Here is a 23,700-nt window from a genome sequence, read left to right as displayed (position 1 = left end):
CCTCCTTAGCCCACACCATCTATATTTGAACCTCATGTCTCCATTTCTTCCACCTTTGTCCTCACTCAGAGACATGCTCACCTTTGCCTCCCACCTTATGACACCTGGCTCTGGTCTGTATTTGGTATCTCCTTTTGTTCTCACCTTCTGAGCTTTCATGCAAATCACTGGCATGTCAGTGATGTATCTGTCCATATTTTGATTAAATGAAGAGTTACTGACACCTACTAAGTGCCAAGTGCCACTCACAGCTATCTCGGCATGTTTGCTCCCAAAGTACACAGACAACACTCAAAGGGTTCTAAAACTGAGTTGAGGAGGTGTGGGTTTCAGCAATGAGACAGAATTTTAAAATAAACCAACCTCTATTTTGTTAAAAACGTAGAGTTTGGGGACTGCAGGAGGGAAACAGTGTTTCTCAAAGTTCTAGGAGTACTCAGCAACACCCAGAGGGTTTCTTTAAAAGCACCAGCTGGGAACCTGCATTTCAACCAAGTTCTCTGTGGGTTTCCGTCCCTCGGAAGGTTGAGAATCACCAGCTAAGGGATGCAGTGGAGACTGGGGCTGTCTTGATCCTTCTGGCTTATTTGGGTTCCAGGGAGTGACTCGCTTGACTTTTTTTGAACAAGCTAAGCGGATTCATTTGTAGGTTCCTGGCATTCCTTCCTTTGGTTCGCTGAGGCACTGCAAGAGTTAATAGAGTTACAGGTTGGGGAGCAACTGAGACAAGGCCCAGGCTATGTGAGTGCCATCCAGCACCTGAGCACTTCCCAGAGCCAAGTCCAGAGCTGGGCCCAGACTCAGCCTGGACACAGAACTGCTCAACACAAAGTCATGATCCGCCCACCTCGGCCTCCCAAAGTGCTGGGATTACAGGCGTGAGCCACCATGCCCGACCTGTACCAGTGTGTTTTTAGCTGTGCAGGAACAGACCCTGAGCAAGGGGAGGGCAGAGCACTCAAGAGTCAAGGCTAAGATTCTCCAGCTACAGAAAGCATTTGGGGTCTGCAGACACACACAGCTCTCCCACCTGTCAGACAGAGAACCCCGGGGACATGCTTGTAAGACAAAGCTGAAAAAAATCTCAGAGAAGGGGGGCTGTCTTCTAGCATCTCAAACCATGGAGGGAAGATGAGCAACCCTCCCTCACATGCCGAGAGGACACCCCAGTGGGCCTGGAGACAAACAGGCTGTCAGTGCCAGGCAGACCAGGAGAATGGGGCATGAGGTTGGGCCTAGTTATGAACCCATATGGGGCTGTGAGCTGGACAGCATGGCCAGGGGAGCTGGCGAGGTCAGCAGAACCACAAAGAGGTGAGTGACCTGGCACTGCGCAGCAGGTGGATGTGAGGACTCATGGTGGGCCAGGAGCAGGCGGCCCAAGAAAAGGTGCACTTCAGGGAGTGGAGCAGTGTCCAAGAGGGCGCTCCCAAAGGAGGCAGCACAGCCACCACCCTGAGGTAGCAGCAGCCTGGGCAGGGACAGAGAACTTTTGTTAGAGACCAGCAGATCCTCATGCCAAAATAGTGGACCCCAAGACAATGCAGGGAGCCCCCACACTGAGACATCAGGAGCAGCCTGACACGCAGGGAGGTGGTGGCAGCCTGGGATGTGGGTAAAGAAGACGGCACAGCAGGATCTGCCTCTGTACCTGGTGGTGAGATCAACACAGTAAACAGGTACAGGGTTGAAAGCAGGGAGAAAATTGTCTTCATCTAAATTCGCTTAGAAAGGGGAAGCTGTCTTTGCTGGAAACAATATTTTGATAAGTGCCTTAAGCCTGAAACTGGGATCCCAGTGGAGGCCTGGGTGTGGGTGGAACAGCTCTGCTTGAGACATGAAGGAATTTTAGAATTGTGCATGTTTTACCAGAGAGAGAGGCGGGGAAAGAGGGAAGAAAGGAGGCTGCTGCTTAGTGCTGTTCAACATGATTCCTGTTCCTCACTGTCCCTCTGTATTTTCAGCAAGTTACTGACGTCATGAGTGTATGGGCTCAAGTGGGGTGCGTACCTCTGATACTTATGTGCACATATCTCCGTGTGTGGGAAGAACAAAGGGGCTGGCCTGAGACTCAGAAGCTGGGCAGAGCACAGGCAGGGAAGGGATGTGGAGAGGAGAGACCCCCACGATGGGGAGGGCTTTGGGTAAGTTTAACCGAATCTCTGCCAGGCCAGGCCCCAGTTGACTTATGGGTTACAGTGTTCTATCACAGTGTTGTTTTGGTTATTCTCCATTCTGTTTGCTGTATCTAAATCAACAACCAACAGCAACACACATGCACATCCCCCTTGGAAACCCTCCAGGAACTGGAAACCAGGTTTCTGCACTGGGTGGACTGGAATGCTGGGACTCTCAGGCCCATTTCAGAGCGCAGGTGCGGCCAGGGACTGGCCCTCTTTGATGCCACTGTGCCTCCCTGTCTCACTGAGGTCTCTAGTTGGAGGATGGGGGCAGCACCAGCATCTTCTGGCTCTTGGCTCTGGTTAGGTCTAGACTGGAGGCATCAGGAGCCTCTCCCGATTGGGGATCTGTAACTGACGCAGGGCCAGGGTCACAGGAGGCAGATGGGATGGCTCATGTAGAGAGGGTCCTTAAAAGAGCCTTGAGCCTTCAGTAGTGACATCTACAAGCCCAGAGAGGCAAAGGAGAGCTAAGCCTTTTCTAACCAGAAAAGCCTCTTGTTGGCCCCTGGAGTCCTGCCTCTGTCCCCCCAGCCAGCTGTTCTTTCCAGGGACCGTTCTTGAAGGTAGTAAGGAAAGGAAGTGACAGATAGGCCCAGGCCCAAGGCTCAGGTTTCTCAGGCAGTCCAGGGGCTCCCTCATCTATCCCTCCCTACACCTGGCTCCCCCGAGAACCACCCCCAGGGCTAGGGTGAGATGGGGCTCTTCAGAATTCATGTGCAGCTCAGGAGGCCAGTGTGAAGGAAAAGCCCCCTGGTGGCCTCTGAGACACTAAGGAAACCCTTCACTAGAACTGAAGTGCTGTTGGCACAGGGACTCTGCTTACATCCGCCTAGCAGAGGAACCAGGTTAGCCTCTCTCTGTCTGGTGTGGGATAGTAAATGAGGTCATTGTTAAAGCCTGGAGAAAGATTTATTGGGGAGAATCCACATTGACCATCAGCCTCGCACCTTACTGGGCCTTCAGGAAGTTCAGGCTTTTGTGGTAGGAGGACTACACGTCCAGTGTCAACAGCCGGGGAATATCTGGGTGTCCCCTCAACTGGTCCCAGGGAAGGCTGGCAGGGGTCTTTTTTTCTATTGCGTAACTGGAGGAGACCACCTCGGTCTTCCAGACGGCCTCCATCTGCTTCCCCTGTTGGCTGGGAGTGGGGGGTTTGGAGAATGTGAAAAGCAACAAAGAGAGATTGAGATGCAAGAGACTCTCCAGAGCCACCAGGCCCAAGTAGGCTTTGTCTCCTTCCTTTCTCAGATCGAGTGTGTCACTGTCCTCCTCATCTCCCCTCCAACACTGAGTCTGAATCTCACTTCCCTGGGGCTCCTCTGGCGGAGGAGCTGCTGAAAGAGGTTCCCAGGGTGGCCCTTGTCCTTTAAGGAACAGGCCCTGGGCAGAAGCCCTGATCTAGGCCATGCAAGGGTAGGTGTGGACCAGGGTCCTTTTAGCTGCCCAGAGGTTCACAGTGTCTCCAGAGCCTGCAGGTCACATGGTAGGGAGGTTCAGGTTTGTTTACAGGACAGACCAATGGCAGATGCCAAATCGATGCTCAGGGTAGAAAAGTTGTAAGTTTTCAGGTGTGGTCCTCAGAGTCTTTCTGTTGCATAGTTTGAAATGCACTGGTCAGGCTAGCCCCTGAAGCCCACACACTATGACACACACCCCACCTCTGGGTCCGTGGCCAGCACTCGGGAGGGCAGCTGAGAAGACAGGCACTTTGCAACTTGTAGGGTGATTTTGGCCTGTTGGTGCCCTCACTTCACAGCCCACCTCCCCAGGCTGGTCACTCCTGCTGCCTGCCTCTTCACCCATACAGCTGCTGCCCCCTCAGCTTCCCGGCACCTACCGGGCCATCTGCAGGGGCGCACATTCCCGGTGCCTGGACTGAAAGGGCTGCTTACAGGTGGGGCCACTGGGGTGGATGTGCCGGGGTGAGGCTGCAGGCAACTTGCATTTCTTCGGCTTTGGTGAGGTGATCTCAGGGATGTTCAGGTGAACGTTCCACTCCAGCTGGAGCTAGAGGAACCAGCAGAGAGGCATCAGGGAAACAGGAAGTTATCTCCTCTCTAGGTTGGGAGGAGGCTTTGCCTGCCTGTCTGTGCCCCTGCTGGACTCAGGGCTGAGTGGAGAGGGTAAGGTAGAGGGAATCCCTTCAGTTAGAAACCCTGGGACCACAAGGTATCAGACCTTTGCTGGAAACTCCTTGAATTCTTTTTTGCTGTGTCAGTTCCTGTTTCTCCTTTGTTGTGAGGAAGCTGGATAATGGACAAAACAGCAAGGAAGAAAATAAAACCAGAGCAGCTGGAACTAGAGCAGCTCCAGGCAGGGTTCACAGCAGGGGGCCAGGTTGTGCCTGGACTGCACTGGGTATCTTTTTGTCCAGCCCCAGCCCTGGCACGGGTTGAGAAGCTGGGGGAAACTTCACAGCCACTCAAAGAATTGTCATGTCCCTTTCCTTCTCAATCCCAAAACAAACAGCAAGTCAAGATGCATCTAGGAGATTATCTGGACTTGTATAAGGTGATACGAAACCTCCATGGCCAAGGCTTTTCTAGCTGCTTGATGCCAGCCCTCATACCAATGCCTCAGCATGCTGCCTCCCCTAGACTCAGGCCACTGCTGCTCAAGACTCGGGGGCAGGTGGTACCTCCTGACCCAACCCTGGGGCAGGTCCCAGCTGGCTCTGACTCACAACTGTGGGATCCTCCAGTCCCTCCAAGCTGCCCCTAGGGACCACGTCGGCACTTGCTGCTTTTCTGCCCCTGGCAGCCTGAGCCTCAGGTCTAGAGCTGAGGGCTGCTCATCCCAAAGCCAGTGTTGCAAATGAAGGAGTCTGGCAGGGAAAGATCCCATACTCATGGGTGGTGCAGAGAGCTATTCCTGCCATATGAAAGATGAATATGGATATAAACTCAATACTTGTATAATGGGGACAAAATTATTAATAGTCCCAAAGGGTATGAATTCTAATTTGCTGGGTTAGTTCCTGTTTTACATCTGTTGTAGAGAATCTAGAAACAGGCAAAACATCAGTGAAAAAAAATTAAAAGAAGACAAAGGAGTTAAATCTATATCTGTACCTATATCTATGTATCTATAATAAAGAGTCAAGGCCGGGCGCGGTGGCTTACTCCTATAATCCCAGCACTTTGGGAAGCCAAGTCAGGCAGATCACAAGGTCAAGAGATTCAGACCATCCTGGCCAACATGGTGAAACCCTGTCTCTACTAAAAATACAAAAATTAGCTGGGTGTGGTGGCGCACGTCTGTAGTCCCAGCTACTCGGGAGGCTGAGGCAGGAAAATTGCTTGAACCCGGGAAACGGAGGTTGCAGTGAGCCAAGATCGCGCCACTGCACTCCAGCCTGGCAGCAGAGCGAGACTCTGTCTCAAAAAAAAAAAAAAAAAAAGAAGTCAAAAGAGGAGAATATAGGAGTCTTTTATTCCATTATTCCCAAGTTTTAGCTATTATCTCTTTGGCCTTTTTTTTTTTTTTAATTCTATATTATTTTGCATTTATTTTAAATATCAGAAGTTTCAAGGATTCCAATATAAGTTTTCCTTTTTTTAGTAATTCAGTATATAGACAATTATTGGTATACACATGGTTCCATTATCCCTCAGTGGTGTATGGCCCATAGATTAGTAATCATTTATCTAGACAAAGAGAAAAGGAAGTTCGGGTGTCAGAGACAGTGTGTTGGAATTTAAAGAGGTTTTCTGGATGTGAGAGAATGGGAGAGGAGAGGAAAAAATAAAAGAAAATTTCATTATTGTGAATTATAAGCTGGACCCACTTTAGTGATTATGAGTGACCCAATTAAAGATTGGGGTTGGCTGGGTGCGGTGGCTCACGCCTGTAATCCCAGCACTTTGGGAGGCCGAGGCAGGTGGATCACAAGGTCAGGAGATCGAAACCATCCTGGCTAACCCAGTGAAACCCCGTCTGTACTAAAAATACAAAAAAATTAGCAGGGCATGGTGGTGAGCGCCTATAGTCCCAGCTACTCGGGAGGCTGAGGCAGGAGAATGGCGTGAATCCGGGAGGTGGAGCTTGCAGTGAGCCAAGATCAGACCACTGCACTCCAGCCTGGGCAATAGAGCAAGACTCTGTCTCAAAAAAAAAAAAAAAAGATTGGGGTTACTTTTTTATTATTTTTGGTGGGTGAGTGAGCATTATATCTCTGAATGGGATACAATGGATACAATGGCATAACGAGATCACATAACGTCTTGGGATTTATTTGGGTTGTACTTGATGTATGAATGTTAAAACCAGGTCTATACATTTTAGATGGTTACTTTATTGAATTCTGCCAACGTAAAGTGGGGTGGTGGGGAGGGGGTGAAAGAGTAAGGTTTCTCCTAGTGTTAGTTTTCAGAGGAAAAACGTGAGGTCTCAGCAAGGACATGGAAAAGATGAGGATAGGCTCCAAGTGTAGAGATTAAGAGAGTGAGTTGGCCTAAACCAATGGTTTAGGTTCTGTTGGCCTAAACCAATGGTTCCTAACCCATAGGGCATGGTCCCCTGAGGGGCAATGGATTTTTTGCCAGGAGCCCAAGAGTGTAAGTACATACTCAAAATTGTACAAAAATTGAATAAATAAAAAGTAAAACTAAGTATATAGGAATTCTTGGAACTTTTAACATTTAAAATGGGTCTTAATAGTATGGGATTTTATTTGAGGAGATAAACTAGTGATAAAGGAATAACAAGGACTAGTTTACTATTCTCCTGTAAACAACTAGTAGGCCAAACAAAATATATGAAAAATGATATATACCCATTCAGACAACAGGCATTGCAGGTCAATGATCCCCAAAAGGAATGAAACAAATGAGACAATGTCCAGGCCCCAGCACAGGGCAGGGAACCCAAACAGAGGCCAGCAGCCTTGCTGAGATGAGGAGACAGCGTTTGGGGATCAGGGAAGCCAAGGTGACTAGAATTTGAAAACTAGAGTACTAGAGAGGAGGAAACCACACGGCAAGAAATCTCCAAAGCTCTGCAGAGGCGTCCCATTAAGTCTCTGTGCACGCCTGCGAGGAAACTACCAAGGCCAGGGGAAGAATCACTGGGCAAGAACAGACAAAACCATCCTCAGAGTTCATATATCCCTGGGACGAGTTTGTGTTCACATCTGTAAAATACTGAAAGAAAAAACTGCCCAACTGGAATTCTACATCCAGCAAAAACATCTTTCAAAACTGAAAACTGAATAAACCTTTTCAGACACCAAAGCTGAGAGGATTCATCACCAGCAGATGAGCAGTGTGAGAAATGTTAAAGGAATCCTTGAGGCAGAAGGAAAATGATACTCAAAATACATTTGGATCTACACAAAAGAGTAAAGAGCACTGGAAATGGTAAGTGTGGGGGTAAATAGATTATTCTTTTCCCTTTGCTTAAGGGAAAAGTAATAACAATGTACTGTTGTCCCTTGCTATCCATGGAGTATTGGCTCCAGGACTCCTCACAGGCACCAAAATCTGTGGATGCTCACATACTTATATATGTATAAATATATATATTTATACATATATATATTTATATTATAAAATGGTGCAGTGTTTGCATTTCACCCACCCACATCCTCCTGTATATATTAAATTATCTCCAGATTACTTATAATACCTAATACAATATAAATGCTATCTTTAGACTGTTTAGGGAATAACAAGAAAAAAAAGTCTGTTCGTGTTCAGCACAGACACATTCATCCATTTTTTTCTCCAAATCTTTTTCATCTGTGGTTGGTTGAATCCACAGATGCAGAACCCATAGATACAGAGGGCCAACTATATTAGGGAATTTATAAGTTACATAGGGGCAAAATGTATGACAACAGTAGGACAAAGGCCAGGAGGGAAGAAATAGATGTATACTGTTGTAAGGTTCTTACACATGAAATAATATTATTTGAAAGTAGACTATGATAAGTTAAAGATTTATATTGTAAACCCTAGAGCACAGTGGCTCACGCCTATAATCCCAGCACTTTGGGAGGCCGAGGTGGGCAGATCACATGGTCAGGAGTTCAAGGCCAGCCTGACCAACATGGTGAAATCCAGTCTCTACTAATAATACAAAAATTAGCCAGGTGTGGTGGTGCGCACCTGTAATTGCCGATACTGAGGAGGCTGAGGCAGGAGAATCGCTTGAACCTGGGAGGCGGAGGTTGCAGTGAGCTGAGATCATGCCACTGCACTCTAGCCTGGGCAACAGAGTGAGACTCTGTTTCAAAAAAATAATAATAAAAACAAAATAACAAGACAGGCTGGGCATGGTGGCTCACGCCTGTAATCCCAGCACCTTAGGAGGCTGAGGTGGGTGGATCACATGAGGCCAGGAGTTCGAGACCAGCCTGGCCAACATGGCAAAACCCTGTGTCTACTAAAAATACAAAAAAAATTAGCCGGGCACTGTGGCAGGCACCTGTAATTCCAGCTACTCAGGAGACTGAGGCATGAGAATCGCTTGAATCCAGGAGGCAGAGTTATGGTGAGCCGAGATCACACCACTGCACTCCAGCCTGGGAGAGAGAGTGAGACTCTGTCTCAAAAAATAAAAATAAAAAATAACAAAAATAACAAAACAAAGAGGTATGGCTAATATGTAATATGTCAGGAGTGGAGATAAGATGAATTTACTTGAAAAGCTCAATTACTCCACAAGAAGGCAGGAAAAGAGGGAAAAAAAACCAAAGGACAGATGAGACAAATAGAAATGAAGAGCAAATTATATATTTAAACCCAACTGTGTTGATAATCACATCAAATATAAATAGCCTAAAACCACCAAATAAAAGGCAAAGATTGACAGATTGCATAAAAAAGCAAGACCCAACTATAAAATATCAATTAAAAACCCAATTTAAATATAGAGACATGGTGCTCACTTCGGTAGCACATATACTAAAATTAGAATAATACAGAGAAGACTACTAGCATGGCCTTGGTACGAGGATGACACACAAATTCATGAAGCGTTCCAATAAATAAATAATATATAGACATAGGTTAACAGTGAAAGAGTGGAAGAAGGTATACCATGCAAATAGTAAAAAGTATTTAAAAAGCTGCAGTGACTATATCAATATTGTTGTACACTGACGAGCAAGGAATATAATTAGAAACAAAGGGCTGGGTGTGGGTGGCTCATGCCTGTAATCCCAGCACTTTGGGAGGCCTAGGTGGGTGGATCCCCTGAGGTCGAGAATTGGAGACCAGCCTGGCCAACATGGCGAACCCCATCTCTACTAAAAATATAAAAATCAGCCAGGTGTGGTGGCAGGCGCCTGTAATCCCAGCTACTCGGGAGGCTGAGGCACAAGAATCCCTTGAACCTGAGAGGTGGAATTTGCAGTGAGCCAACCAAGATGGCGCCACTGCGTTGCTTGGGTGACAGAGCGAGACTACATCTCAAAAAAAAAAAAAAAGAAAAGAAAAGAAACAAAGAGGGCTATTTCATAAGGATAAAAGTCCAAATTTTGGGCCAGGTAGAGTGATTCATGCTGTAACCCCAACACTTTGGGAGGTCAAGGTGGCAGGATCGCTTGAGGGCAAGATTTGGAGACCAGCCTGGGCAACATAGTGAGACCTCATCTCTATTAAAATAAATAGTAAAGGTCAAATTTTCAAGAGTACATGAACAATCTTAAATGTGTATGCACCTAGTTACAGAGCTTCAGAATATTTGAATAATAAACCTATAAAACTGAAATAAATAGACGTAACTGGAGAGATACAGCATGCTCATGAATTGAAAGAATAAATATTATTAAGATGCCATTTCTCATTGCTGGGTAGGTAGGAAATTGGTGGGTTGTGGAGTTTGTGGTGGGTACTTGGACGAAAACTAGAAAGACACTCAGAGTAAAAAGGAGCTCACAATGACATCCAGGACATTCAACCCCCAAAGCAGCAGCTAATGATATATATCTGTGGAGAATGTCATGCAGAAAATGAAATAAAATCCAGGGATCCAATCAGATGCAGAGAATGTGGATACAGAATAATATTCAAGAAAAGGACTGAAAGATTGGTGGGTTTTGATGCTCAGAGAAACCTGGGAATTCAGAGGAATGTCTTCACTTACACCTGAATTTCCCTTTTAATGTTTCTCATTGTTGTATAGCTTTGGGTTTTGCATACAGTAGTTCCCCCTTATCCTCGGGGGATGCATTTCAAGAACCCTGGTGGATGCCTGAAACCTCAGTACCAAACCCTTTATACACGTTTTTTCCTATATATGCTTAACTATGATAAAGTTTAATATTTAAATTAGGCAGAGTAAGAGATTAATAACAAAATAGAACAATGTTAACAATATACTGTAATAAAAGTTATGTGAATGTGGTTGGTCTCTCTTGCTCTCAAAATATCTTACATAGGCCAGGCGTGGTGGCTTACACCTGTAATCCCGGCATTTTGGGAGGCCAAGGCGGGCAGATCACCAGAGATCAGGAGTTCGAGACCAGCCTGGCCAACATGGTGAAACCCCATCTCTACTAAAAATACAAAAATTAGCCGTGTGTGGTGGCACATGCCTGTAATCCCAGCTACTTGGGAGGCTGAGGCAAGAGAATCGCTTGACCCCAGGAGGCGGACGTTTCAGTGAGCTAAGATCACGCCACTGCATTCCAACCTGGGCGACAGAGCAAGACTCCCAAGCACTTTGGGAGGCCAAGGCAGGCAGATCACTTGAGGTCAGGAGTTAGACACCAGCCTGGCCAACATGGTGAAACCCTGTCTCTACTAAAAATACAAAAAGTAGCCAGGCATGGTGGCGGGTGCCTGTAATCCCAGCTACTCAGGAGGGTGTGGCACGAGAATTGCCTGAACCCGGGAGGTGGAGGTTGCAGTGAGCCAAGATGGCACCACTGCACTCCAGCCTGGGCAACACAGCAAGACTGTCTCAAAAAAAAAAAAAAAAAGGAATGCCGCAGATTGAAAGATAATATCCATGAAATACAGATCTGGTGTAGAACTTGCATACCAGATATAGGTATGCAAATATTTGATATAGGTATCAAATATAGGATGAACTTTACAACCCAATAATACGCTTTACCAAAGGAGATAAATGGATGACAAATAAGCACATGAAAATATGCTCACATTATTGTTAGGAAAATTCACATTGTATAAATTAAAGTCTTAGTATAAAATAGTTCTACAACTCAATACATGAAAACATAACCTGATTTATTTTTATTTTATTTTTTTTTTGAGATGGAGTCTCGCTCTGTCGCCCAGGCTGGAGTGCAGTGGCATGATCTCGGGTCACTGCAAGCTCCGCCTCCTGGGTTCACACCACTCTCCTGCCTCAGCCTCCCGAGTAGCTGGGACTACAGACACTTGCCACCACGCCCAGCTAATTTTTTTGTATTTTTAATAGAGACGGGGTTTCACCGTGTTAGCCAGGCTGGTCTTGATCTCCTGACCTCATGATTCGCCCTCCTCGGCCTCCCAAAGTGCTGGGATTACAGGCATGAGCCACCATGCCCGACTCCTGATTTTTAAATCATTATTATTTTGAGTTTTTGGCTGAAGAAGCAGAGGAAATGGAGACGGTCATCCTGTAGATGTCATGAGGCGAGCTGGGATTAAGGTCACCATTGCGGGTCTGGCTGGAAAAGACCCAGTACAGTGTAGCCATGATGTTGTCATTTGCCCTGATACCAGTCTTGAAGATGCAAAAAAAGGGGGACCATATGACATAGTGGTTCTACTAGGAGGTAATCTGGGTGCACAGAATTTATTTGAGTCTGCTGCTGTGAAGGAGATACTAAAGGAACAGGAAAACCAGAAGTACCTTATAGCCGCCATCTGTACAGGTCCTACTGCTCTGGTGGCTCATGAAATAAGTTTTGGAAGTAAAGTTACAACACTCCCGCTTGCTAAGGACAAAATGATGAATGGAGGTCACTACACCTACTCTGAGAATCGTGTGGAAAAGGACAGCCTGAAATTCTTACAAGCTGAGGGCCTGGGACCAGCTTTGAGTTTGTGCTTACAATTGTTGAAGCCCTGAGTGGCAAGGAGATGGCAGCTTAAGTGAAGGCTCCACTCGTTCTTAAAGACTAGAGCAGCGAAATGTGATGATCACTTAGAGAAATAGGCCATTAGGAATCCATTTTCACTGTTCGCTCTGGACAAAACAATGGTAGGTTAATATGTTCAGAAGCCACCGTCATAACTGCTTTTACTGAAGTATAGTCGTGAAGTCACAACTACACAGAGATTTCTCAACCTACAACTTGTGTCTGCACATTTCTAAGCCTTGTTTGCAGAATAAACAGGGCATTTAGCAAACTAAAAATAATAAAATAGGCAGAGCAGGAGTTCAAGACCCACCTGGGCAAAATAGTGAGACCCCGTCTCAAAAAACAAAACAAAACAAAAAAAAAAAAACAAGCAGGGGCAAAGGACCTCAATTGACATTTATCCAAAAAAGACATGGGGTACTCTGGGCCACTCTGCCTATGGGACAGCCCTGCTCTGTCTATGGAGCAGGCATTCTGTTGCATGCTGTTGCTCTAATACACTTGCTGTCTTTAAAAAAAAAAAAAAAAGACGGCCGGGTGTGGTGGCTCACTCCTGTAATCCCAGCACCTTGGGAGGCTGAGGCGGGCAGATCACGAGGTCAGGAGATCGAAACCATCCTGGCTAACATGGTGAAACCCCGTCTCTACTAAAAAATAGAAAAAATTAGCCAGGCATGGTGGTGGGCACCTGTAGTCCTAGCTACTCGGGAGGCTGAGGCAGGAGAATGGCGTGAACCCAGGAGGCGGAGCTTGCAGTGAGTCAAGATCACGCCATTGCACTCCAGCCTGGGCGACTGAGCAAGACTGTCTCAAAAAAAAAAAAAAAAAAAGGACACAAAAATGGCCAACAAGTATATGAAAAGGTGCTCAACATCATTCATCATCAGGGAAATGCAAATCAAAACCACAATGAGCTATCACCCCACACCTGCTAGAAGGGCTATTATCAAAAAGACAGGAGATAATAAGGTCATGGCAAGGGTGTGAAGAAAAGGGAATCCTGTACACTATTCATAGGAAGGTAGATTAGTACAGCCATTGTAGAAAACAGTATGGAGGCTCCTAAAAAAATTAAAAATGAAATTACTATGACCCAGGGATTCTCTTCTGGGTATATACCCAAAGGAACAGAATTGCCACCTTGAAGAGATATCTAGACTCCCATGTCCATTGCAGTATTACTCACAGTAGCCAAGATATGGAAACAACCAAGGTTCCCATCAGTGGACAAATGAAAGAAATTCTGGTACATACAGTCATGTGCTGCATAACAATATTTCAGTAAATGATGGACCACATATACGACCATGGTCTCATAAGATTATAATACCATATCTTTACTGTCCCTTTTCTATGTTTAGATACACAAATATTCACCATTGTGTTCTGACTGCCTACAGAATAGTCAGAATTATAATTATAATTCAGAATAGTCACATGCTGCACAGGTTTGTAGCCTAGCAGCAATAGGCTACGCCATATAGTCTAGGTGTGTAGCAGGTTATCCCATCTAGGTTTGTGGAAGTATACCCTATGATGTTCACACAACAAAAAATTGCCTAACAACACATTTCCCATAACACAACCCCATCATTAAGTGATGCATAACTGTATATACAGTGGAATATTATTCAGCCTTAAAGAAGGAGGAGATCCTGCCATTTGCCACAATATGGTTGGCCCCAGAGGACATTATGCTAAGTGAAGTATGCCATGCATAGAAGGAAAAATATCACATGATCTCACTTGTATGTGAAATCTAAAAAAACCCAAAAGGCCAAATTGAGGAGACAGAAAATAAAACTGGTTACCAGAATTGGAGTGGGGATGGGAGGAAATGGGGTGACATAGACCAAAGGATACACAGTAGCAAATGCATAGGATTAAAAAACTGAAAGCTCTATGTGTTGGATTATAGTTAATAGTGTATTGTAGTCAGGATTTTTGCCAAATGGGTAGATTACTACTGCCCTTGCCAGAGGAGAGATAAAAATGGCAACTATGTGAGATGATGGATATGTTAATTTGTTTCACTATGGTAACCATTTTGCTATATATGTATCTTAATAATGTCATGTTGTAAACCTTAAATATATACAGTAAAACTTATTTTAAATAAATAAATGTATAAATAATAAAAATTGTGGCCGGGTGCAGTGGCTCATGCCTATAATCCCAGCATTTTGGGAGGCCAAGGCGGGTGGATCACTTGACGTCAGGTGTTCAAAACCAGCCTGGCCAACATGGTGAAACCCTGTCTGTATTAGAAATGCAAAAATTATCCAGGTGTGGTGGTGGGTGCCTGTAATCCCAGCTATGTGGGAGACTGAGTCAGGAGAATCGCTTGAACCTGGGAGGTGGAAGTTGCCGTGAGCTGAGAATGCGCCACCGCACTCCAGCCTGAGCAAAAGAGTGAGATGCCGTCTCAAAACAAACAAATAAACAAACACATTTGGAGGGATTATGAGGGAAAATGGATTCTAAGCTAGATTTCCACATCCAGGCAAACAGTCAATTAAGAGTGAGGACAGATATTAAGTAAAGACATTTTCAGATAACCAGGGTCTCAATGACTTAACCATGCAACCATTGTCAGAAAGTGAGTAGAGGAGGGACTCTACTAAAACAAGGAAGTGAACCAAGGAAGAAGAGACCTGGAATCTGGAAAGCCAAGGAGCTGATTCAGGGAGAAGCAAAGCGAGTCCCTGCAAGACAGTGAAGATGATGGCTGTGCACCAAGCCTGGAGAGCCACCAGATTGACAGGAGCAGGGCATGGAGAACCACAGGGGAGGGAGAATCACAGCCCAGAGCCAGGACTGCAAGATCCAGCTGCCCTTCTTTTCCGGAAGAAATCTTCTCTTCCACAGCTCTTTTTGAAGAGATGTCTCTCTCTCTCTGGGTTGCTCTCCCCAGAAACAGATTGGAAAGCCGCCCTCCCCCATGCTCAGGCCACCGCCTGCCTTCACCTCTCACTGGTGCAGAGGCCTTATCCTGCCTTCTCTTTTCCCTTCTGCCCCTGGTCCCGCAGTCGCAGCCACATCCCCACAGGTTCATTTCGGGGCCCCAAGCCGACTGACTGTGCTGACCCCAGGAGGCAGAGCGGGAGGTGGGGGTGGGAGGCCCACCTTGGGGAACATGGTCACCATGCTGCTCAGGCACTCTCGGCGCTTCTCCTCCAGTCTCTTCTGCTTGTCCGTCCAGGCCTGCAGCCTGAGGCTCTGCAGGTGGTCAATGTTTTCCAGGAAGATGTAGAGGTTCTGGGCCTTGTAGGAAGCCTCCGTTTCTTTCATGATTTGTACGTGGTTGATTGCTTCTTGCCTGGGAAGAGAGGAGAAGCGATTTAGGGGGTGGAGAGGCCTCCTCTATCCCCCAAGTCTGTTAACCAGAGATGACTTTGTTTTCTTTAATTCCTTAGAGCAAAAAGAGAAGTGGAGGCTGGTAAGAGCTGGGGAAAATGGGGCAGAGAAAAGTGGGAGGTGGTATCAGGTGAGGAGCCTCAGGGCTGGGATGAAACAGAAAGAGAAAGGAAAGACGGGAGCACATTAGGCGGATTACGGACAGGGCCATGGGAAGAGAGGAAGAGAGAAGGAAGTGGCTTAGAGGAAAAGCCCACTACAGGGAGAGCAGTGGTCAGTGCCCTTCTTCCCACACCTTCAGGGGTTGCCCAAGGCCCCAGGCCAGACTTGCTTTCCTGGATCCCACTCAGGAGACCCTGTCCAGGCCTGGGGTGGCTCTCCCCATCGCCCCTTGCCCTGTGTTCCTTCTCTCCCACTGGGTTTAGGCTCTGCCCACATATAGCAGCAGGTGGGTGCCAGGTGGGTTCCAGGGAGGACCTACCGGAGGCTCTGGAGGCGTCTATAGAAGATGTACTTATGGCACAGGTACTGCAGCCTGAGCGCGCCCAGCTCCATGGTGGTGGTGGTGAGCTCCAGTGCTTTGCTGCGCAGGTAGTGGGGCAGCCTCAACTCAGACTCCTCACTCAGGAGCTTCAGGTTCTTCCTCTGGGCCTCCATGTCCATGTGGTACACCTTCTCCTTAAGAGTAGCAGGTGATATCTGCAAAGAGGGCTGAGTCAGCCTTCGAATGGATGTCCCAGTGACAGGAAAGGAGGCAGATTTCTTGGGCTTTGTGGGAACTCGGCGGGTCCGTGGTCTGTAGGTAAACTCCACTGAACTCATAGGTCTCTGCTTTCCCAGGGCAGGCTGCTGGGTACTAGGAGACATGGGCAAGTGTGGCCTCCTGCTTTGGTGAGCAGATTGGGTCCGGCTTGGGGCAGGCACTAACGATAGCTCTGCCTTCTGTAAGTCCCTCCATCGACTGGCGGGTGTGAAAATCCTCCTCTCCACGTCCTCCCCTAGCTGCTCCGGCTCTCTCCCTAGGCTCTCCTGCTCCTTTTCTAGCTGGACCCATCTCTGCTGCTGCTCCCTGGCCAGGTCTTCCAGCTTCCACTGCCGCAGCTTCTCCTGGTGCTCCTGCTCCAGCAGGGCCCACTTCTTCTGCCGCTGCTGCCACATCTCCTCCTCCTCCAGCCACAGCTGCCTCCGTGTCTCCCAGCCGAATCCCTTCTCCCAGGGCTTCTCTTGGCTCTCAGAGGTCACCTGCCTGGAGCTCTCTAGAGACAGCTGTTTGCTACAGTGGAACTTAATTTGGAGTCCTCCCTTTTCCTGGAAGTAGTCCTCCTGGTCTTCGTCTTTGTGGCCTGAGCTTTCTGCCACGGGTCTTTCCCATTTCTTAGGAAACCTGCGATCTACTGAGGGCAGAAGTACAGGCTCAAGGCTCTTGGTGTCCTTGCTGCTGAACACATCTGCGACCCTCGAGTGCACAGTCATGGTGGAAAGTGGCTGGTGCCCTGCAGCTGTAGCACCACTGTCCCACACCGTGGCCATGGTACCTAGGGGAAGTGGCGAGAACAACTGCTCCTTCTTCATGGGTTCCTGTTGGCTTTCCTCCGTGACTGTTTCTTTCCTTGGAAGGGTCTCTCTCTCAGAGGGACCCGGGGAGTCAACAGAAACCTCAGCCGGGTCTTCTGCCTGACCTGTAGCAGCCTGAGCCTTCTTCAGCTGGAACTCCAAGGCCTGCTTCGTCAGGAGAAGGTCATGGTACCGTCCCCCTAAGATCTCTACCTGCTTCAGCAGAGCATCCTTCCTGCTCTCAAGGACCTGCACGAACTGCTGGAAGTGCAGCCTCTGGCTGCTGAGCTCTTCGGTCGCCTGCATTTGCAGGTACCTGTATTTGGTCTCCAGGCTCCTGTTCTCCTTGTGTTGGAGGATCAAGGCCTTGTTGAGGTTCTCCACCACAGTGGCCATGTACCTGATGGCCCTGACCTCCCCCTTGCTGAACATGGTAGAGTCCAGGAGCTCCTGCAGCATGGACGTCACCTCTGAGGCCTTTGTGTTCATGGTATGCTGGTCCTGGAGCATCTGTTCTGGGCTCAGTGGCTGAGGATGGGATGGAGATGTCTGTGGGCTTCTTCCCTGCCAGCCCTGCCAGAAGGTGCGTTTGGACACTGGGAGAAGTGGAGAGAAAAAAGTCAACGATCTCTCATGGGTCCCAAGGATTGCATTGATTCTCCAAACCCTGCAGGGCCAAAATGGCAACCCCCTTAGGGATTTGGCAAGAGTATGGAGCTGGGGCTGTATGTGGGACCAGGGATGGTGCTGACAGGGCAGACCTCTGCTGGGTGCAGAGCTTGCCCAGAGCCCAGCCTCAGGGTCTGCCAGCTCCACAGCACCTGCAGAGCCCAGAGGGGCCTGACGTAGGCAAGCCAGCACAGCTCACTGCAGCATCCTCCTGGTCTTCCATGTTCTCCTGGGGTAGAGTTATTTTTCTAATCATGCCACTTCCCAGCCTCAGTATGTGTATTTGCCTCCTATTATCAGCTACCCAAACCCCTTACACCCATTTAGGAAGCCTGGTTTCCCTTTCCCGTTAGCACTGGACTGTGCTTGTGAAGAATTTATCACATGGTCCTCCAACTGTTCACATGTTTTTTTTTTTTTTAATAACTAATGTCTTTTTCCATTTGGGGGATCCCTTTGATACTCTAAGGAAAGCAGCAGACCCTCTCTCCCCAGGAAAATGCACTACACACAGATTGTGCCTGTCATTAGCAGATCTCAATTTCTCAAAGGCTGGGTCACGGTGGTCATTGTACCCCCTTGGACCTACTATGTATAGAGCTGGTGGAGTGATTATCTTGGAGCATCCATTCATCGGCCTATTTAATAAACATCACTGGTGGAAAAAACAATGCTAACTTCAGATGAGGGGTAGAGGAAATACAAAAATTAAGGGATACTGAAATTGGGCTAGCATCTAGCTAGTATTGTCAGAGAGGCCATGTGGCCTAGTGGTCCAGAGCTTAGATTCTGCAATAAGGTAACTTGGGTTTGAATCCTATCTTTCCGATTTGCCTTGGGCAATTTTCTTAACTTCTCAGTGTCTCAGTTTCCCAATGTGCAAAATGGGGATAATCATAGAATCTATGTCATAGGACTTAGATCATGCATGTTTAATGCCAGGTGCAGTAACAGGTACCTAGTTATAAGTGCTCAATAAATCATCCCTAAAAAGAAATAAAGATGCAGTCTTTACCATTCATAAGTTTATAATCTAGCAAGGGTCTAAGTATACAATAAGTGTATTTGAAGACAGAGTATGGTACAGATTGCAGAAGAGATTGTTTCCTTATCCACTTTTCCCTGCCTTCTCCCTCCTGCTGATCTTACTTGATTGATAATGAGGCTGGCCATGAAGAACAATGGTAAATGTTGATGGTTAACTATTGTTAATTAAGCCCTGAGCATGTTCCAAGCGTGGTGTCAGACACCTCACACTGTGTGGAAGCCTCCCCACAAACCTGGAGCTAGGCAGTACCCTCCTCTGTTTATATGTGAGGAAACTGAGGCTCAGAGAGATGAAGTCCTTGCCCAAAGTGATACAACCAGAAATGACAGAGATGCAATTCAAACTCTAGAGTGAGATTAAGAAGCCAGAAAACCTGTGTGTGGGGCCACAGGCTTTCCTTGTGTTCCCTTCTCTTCTCTGAGCTTCAATGTTCTCATCTACAAAATGTAAGAGTTCGATAATCTCAGGTTCCCCTAATGTTGATGGGAGTAAAAAGCCAAGGTTCAGCTATTTGCTGATGGACCACCTCTGCAGCAGCCTCCGGCTGAGCCTCCCAAACCTTCCTGGCTCTGTTGCTGGGTTTGGAGTGAGGAGAGGATGATCCGCAGCCTCTAGTTGCTAACTCTAGCCCTCCTGGCCTCCCAGCTTTGTTCCTCAGAACCTACATAAGGCCTCAGCTCCAGTAAGCACGCCAGAGACCTGTCTCCACATCACACTTCCCTTAGCACTGAAGGACAGCTCAGAGCTGCTCAGTGCTCGACCTGGGCTCAACCCCCAGCCCCTCACCACTGCCCATCCATCTCAAATCAAGTTTCTGTGATGGAGGAGAATCAGAAAGACCCCAGGCCCAGCCTCTGACTTCTTCCCCTGCCATGGCATCCACCCCATCCTCACCTAGCTCCCTGGCCAGGTGCTCCTAGAACCTACCTTGTGACCTTTTCTTTTGTCCTTCAATGAGAGTGGAGCAAAGGGCAGTGAGTGACTCAATGCCTCTTTTGGTGGCAATGAGGGAGAGTGGTAACATTTTCTCCGTCACTTCAATCCATTCGTCCAGGGCTGCTTCTTCCTCTTCACTCTTCCTGGCCCCGATCTCATAGGTCAGAGTGTCACCTGGAGAAGGGATGGGAGGTGCAGGCTGAGAGCAGTCTGTCCTCCAGGGGGACACAGACCTAGCCCTATAGAACAGGGGTTACAGTGACTGTGAAGTCACATTGATTTTACCTCTTACTAGCTATGTGATGTTGGACAAGTCGCTTATCCCTCTGAGCCTCAGTTTCCTTCCCTATAAAAGAACTGGGTGAAGATTAAATGAGATAATACCTGTGGAACAATTAACATGAGGCCTGCCGTGTAGAAATTCACAATGGACATTAAATAGTATTGTTGTCTGTACAGCAGGGAGGTATCTGACTTGTTGTTGCTCTATGCCCATTGCCTGGTCCAACATCTGGACAACTGAATTAATTAAGCAGAGTTAACTGCTCTCTCAGTCTTGAAGGAAGCTGAGGGACCACTGAACTGAGAGCTTCCAAGCATGGGGTAGTAAGCGGGCGGCAGGGCACATCCTGATACCATCTTCTTCCAACACTGGAGCATCCAGCACACAGCACACAGGTCCTGTGATGAGATGACTCTGACCTGAGTGGGGGGTAGCACCTAGCTTTAGGGTTTAATGCAGCTGACCCACACCCAAATGGCTGTACTAGTTGCTCACACAGCTGGCATCAGGGCTCATGCAGTAAAGGTCATTCAGTGCTTTGAATATCACCCAGGGGTGCTCTATAAAATAACTAATGTGGGTTTGAATTTAGTTTCTATCCTGCTCAAAAAATGAGATGTCATAATGGACCCGTGACTTAGGCTTCATCATATATTCAGCTAATGTCGTGATCTGTGATGTTTGGACACTTCTGTGTCTGCCCCTTAGGAGCACGGAGGTGATGTGCTGTGACAGGAGTGGTGGAATGCTTCACTGGAGAAGGGGATGTGTCCTGTGCTGTCCCTGTGCTCGCCAGAGGAGGCACGGTGCCCAGCCCGCAAACTCACCCCAGTCACCTAGCCAGTGGAGAATGTCATACAGGTGCTTCTCCTTCATCTTAGCATCTTTGGAGAAGGAGGCAATTTTGTCCAGCAAGATGAATCTCTTCTTGCCCTTTGGATCTGTCTGGTGAGATTTGGCGTTTTCTTTTAAATCATATCCTAATTCTTCCTGGAAGCGGTTGATGACACAATTGACATTGTCCAAAATGTCTAAGAGCTGGGTAGAAATATCCTATAGAGAAGCAGCAGATTGCCGTGTTAGGGCTGTGGACTTCAGCCAGAAGCCACATGCTAGCAGCGTGACCTTGGACAAGTTGCTTAGCCTCTTTGGGTCTCAGTTTTCTTATATTTAAAGTGGGAATCATTATAGTACTTATGTCACAGGGTTTCTGTAAGGATTAAATGAATTAAATTTTTTTTTTTTTTTTTTTTTGAGACGGAGTCTCACGCTGTTGCCCAGGCTGGAGTGCAGTGGCGCGATCTCGGCTCACTGCAAGCTCTGCCTCCCGGGTTTACGCCATTCTCCTGCCTCAGCCTCCTGAGTAGCTGGGACTACAGGCGCCCGCCACCGCGCCCGGCTAATTTTTTGTATTTTTAGTAGAGACGGGGTTTCACTGTGGTCTCGATCTCCTGACCTTGTGATCCGCCCGCCTCGGCCTCCCAAAGTGCTGGGATTACAGGCTTGAGCCACCGCGCCCGGCCTAAAGTGCTTTTAATAGTACCTGGCACATCATACAAAAGTGTTAGCTTTTATTATCATTGTGATTATTAAGAAGGTCAAGAAAGGATAGAGTACCAAAACCCCACAGCAAACATTTCTTTAGAATTTCAGAGGTTGCTGGGGGTTTCTGGATGTCTTTCCTTACAAGGATCCACAGGCAACAGAAGCTTGGAAACATGAGGCCCCAGGAAGCTCTAGGATCAGAGGCTCAAGTAAAAAAATGTACTAAAGCCTCGTGTATAGGGTGATTTGAGCCTTTGGCCATTTCCCTAACCCCCATGAACTTCCTGGGCTCAGCTTGGGGGATTCTGGAGGGTTACCAATAACAGATTCTGGGTCCTTTCTCCTGCCCTGTAGGACGTACCACAATGTGCCTCAGGGCTATCCTCAAGCTTCCTGCCCCCCTCCCGGCCCCAGCCCTGCCTCAGGCGGGTGGTTGCTTTCAGCTCACCCTGTAGAGGCCAAGTTTAGGAGAGAGATAACTTATACTAATCTGTCTGCAGACCTGGGTTGCTGAATATCCCAGGACCTCTGAGGACCCAGAGCTTGAATCTCGCTCAAACCTGGGATCAGTCCCCAACCTCCACATCAGATCCCAATATAAGGGTGATTCCTTCATCTCAGGGGCTACCTCTTGAGCCCGAGTTAGCTGGGCAGCCTCAATCCTCAAGATGATGGCTTTCACTGATGTGGGAGTCACCAACTGTGGAGGGTCATCCTTCTCCATTTTGGATCACTCTGTCAGTCACAAAACATCCTGTGTCTCTGGTCCACAGACCTGGACACACAATGTTGCCTGCTTTGGAGGTTAAGGGCACCAGGGTGTCTCCTGGGTACCCTCTGCCCAGGCACAACTCCTCTGGTAACTGCCAAATGCCAGGTTCCAACCGATCCTCTTTTCCCCAGTGACATCATCAGTTTGATTAGAAGAATTAGGAGATTAGACTCCCCACTATTGAGCTTTTTGTCTATTACCTAACATATATTTACTTGACTTGTTGCTTTTTTTTTTGAAACGGAGTCTCCCTTCCCTCTGTAGCCCAGGCTGGAGTGCAGCGGTGTGATCTCAGCTCACTGCAACCTCTACTTCCTGGGTTCAAGTGATTCTCCTGCCTCAGCCTCCTGAGTAGCTGGGATTATGGGTGCACGCCACCAAAACCAGCTAATTTTTTTTTGTCTTTTTAGTAGACACAGGGTTTCACTGTGTTTGGGATTACAGGTGTGAGCCACTGCGCCCAGCCAACTTGTTGCTTTTTTTTTTTTTTTTTTTTTTTTGAGACTGAGTCTGGCTCTGTTGCCCAGGCTGGAGTGCAGTGGCTGGATCTCAGCTCACTGCAAGCTCTGCCTCCCGGGTTTACGCCATTCTCCTGCCTCAGCCTCCGGAGTCGCTAGGACCACAGGTGCCTGCCACCTCGCCCGGCTAGTTTTTTGTATTTTTTAGTAGAGACAGGGTTTCACCGTGTTAGCCAGGATGGTCTTGATCTCCTGACCTAGTGATCCACCCGTCTCAGCCTCCCAAAGTGCTGGGATGACAGGCTTGAGCCACCGCGCCCGGCTCAATTTGTTGCTTTTTAAAAGTTACTAAATGTTATGCTCCCAAACAAAACACTAATGTCTAAAAATAAGAAAAGCTATTAGCAAAAGTTATTTTCCTAAAGAAAATATTTTAAATTTCTAAAAATTAGAGCCAATCAATAACCAAACGGAGGCCAGGCTCAGTGGCTCACGCCTGTAATCCCAACAATTTGGGAGGCCAAGTTGGGAGGATCACTTGAGCCCAGGAGTTTGAGACCAGCCTGGGCAACATGGTGAGAGCCTATCTCTACAAAAAAACTTAAAAAATAGCCAGGCAGGCCGGGCGCGGTGGCTCAAGCCTGTAATCCCAGCACTTTGAGGCCGAGACGGGCGGATCACGAGGTCAGGAGATCGAGACCATCCTGGTTAACACGGTGAAACCCCGTCTCTACTAAAAAATACAAAAAACTAGCCGGCCGAGGTGGCGGACGCCTGTAGTCCCAGCTACTCGGGAGGCGGAGGCAGGAGAATGGCGTGAACCCGGGAGGCGGAGCTTGCAGTGAGCTGAGATCCG

General features: G+C 47.6%; 1 protein-coding gene, 1 non-coding gene and 2 pseudogenes across 4 annotated transcripts; 3 read left to right on the top strand and 1 right to left on the bottom strand.

Annotated features, from left to right (window-relative positions):
• Positions 1 to 23,700, top strand: part of LOC105492871 (HIG1 domain family member 1A, mitochondrial pseudogene) — a 54,285-nt pseudogene that overhangs the window by 19,288 nt on the left and 11,297 nt on the right.
• LOC105492872 (family with sequence similarity 186 member B) lies at positions 347 to 22,662 on the bottom strand. Of its 3 annotated transcripts, none has more exons than XM_011760201.3 (8): positions 22,587 to 22,662; positions 20,897 to 21,122; positions 19,778 to 19,960; positions 16,061 to 17,729; positions 15,349 to 15,541; positions 4,021 to 4,190; positions 3,131 to 3,321; positions 543 to 684 (listed from the first exon to the last, which is right to left on the bottom strand). In XM_011760201.3, exons 2-7 carry the CDS (start codon positions 20,943 to 20,945, stop codon positions 3,174 to 3,176), a joined length of 2,412 nt encoding a protein of 803 aa, XP_011758503.2. In that variant the 5' UTR covers positions 20,946 to 21,122; positions 22,587 to 22,662; the 3' UTR covers positions 543 to 684; positions 3,131 to 3,173. The 3 variants fall into 3 exon arrangements, with proteins under 3 accessions (XP_011758502.2, XP_011758503.2, XP_011758500.2); XM_011760198.3 differs by lacking the exon at positions 22,587 to 22,662 and adding an exon at positions 22,243 to 22,499; XM_011760200.3 differs by lacking the exons at positions 3,131 to 3,321; positions 22,587 to 22,662 and adding an exon at positions 22,243 to 22,380 and having other exon boundaries at positions 347 to 684.
• Positions 9,065 to 9,174, top strand: LOC112428677 (U6 spliceosomal RNA). The gene has a single exon (XR_003020734.1). It is a non-coding gene; the product is annotated as a U6 spliceosomal RNA (small nuclear RNA).
• LOC139356800 (Parkinson disease protein 7 homolog) lies at positions 9,123 to 12,580 on the top strand (annotated as a pseudogene).

Source organism: Macaca nemestrina, chromosome 10, assembly GCF_043159975.1.
Source record: "Macaca nemestrina isolate mMacNem1 chromosome 10, mMacNem.hap1, whole genome shotgun sequence".
NCBI lineage: Eukaryota > Metazoa > Chordata > Mammalia > Primates > Cercopithecidae > Macaca > Macaca nemestrina.
The sequence above is the reverse complement of the archived record's forward strand: the minus strand, read 5'-3'. Positions and strand labels throughout refer to the sequence as shown.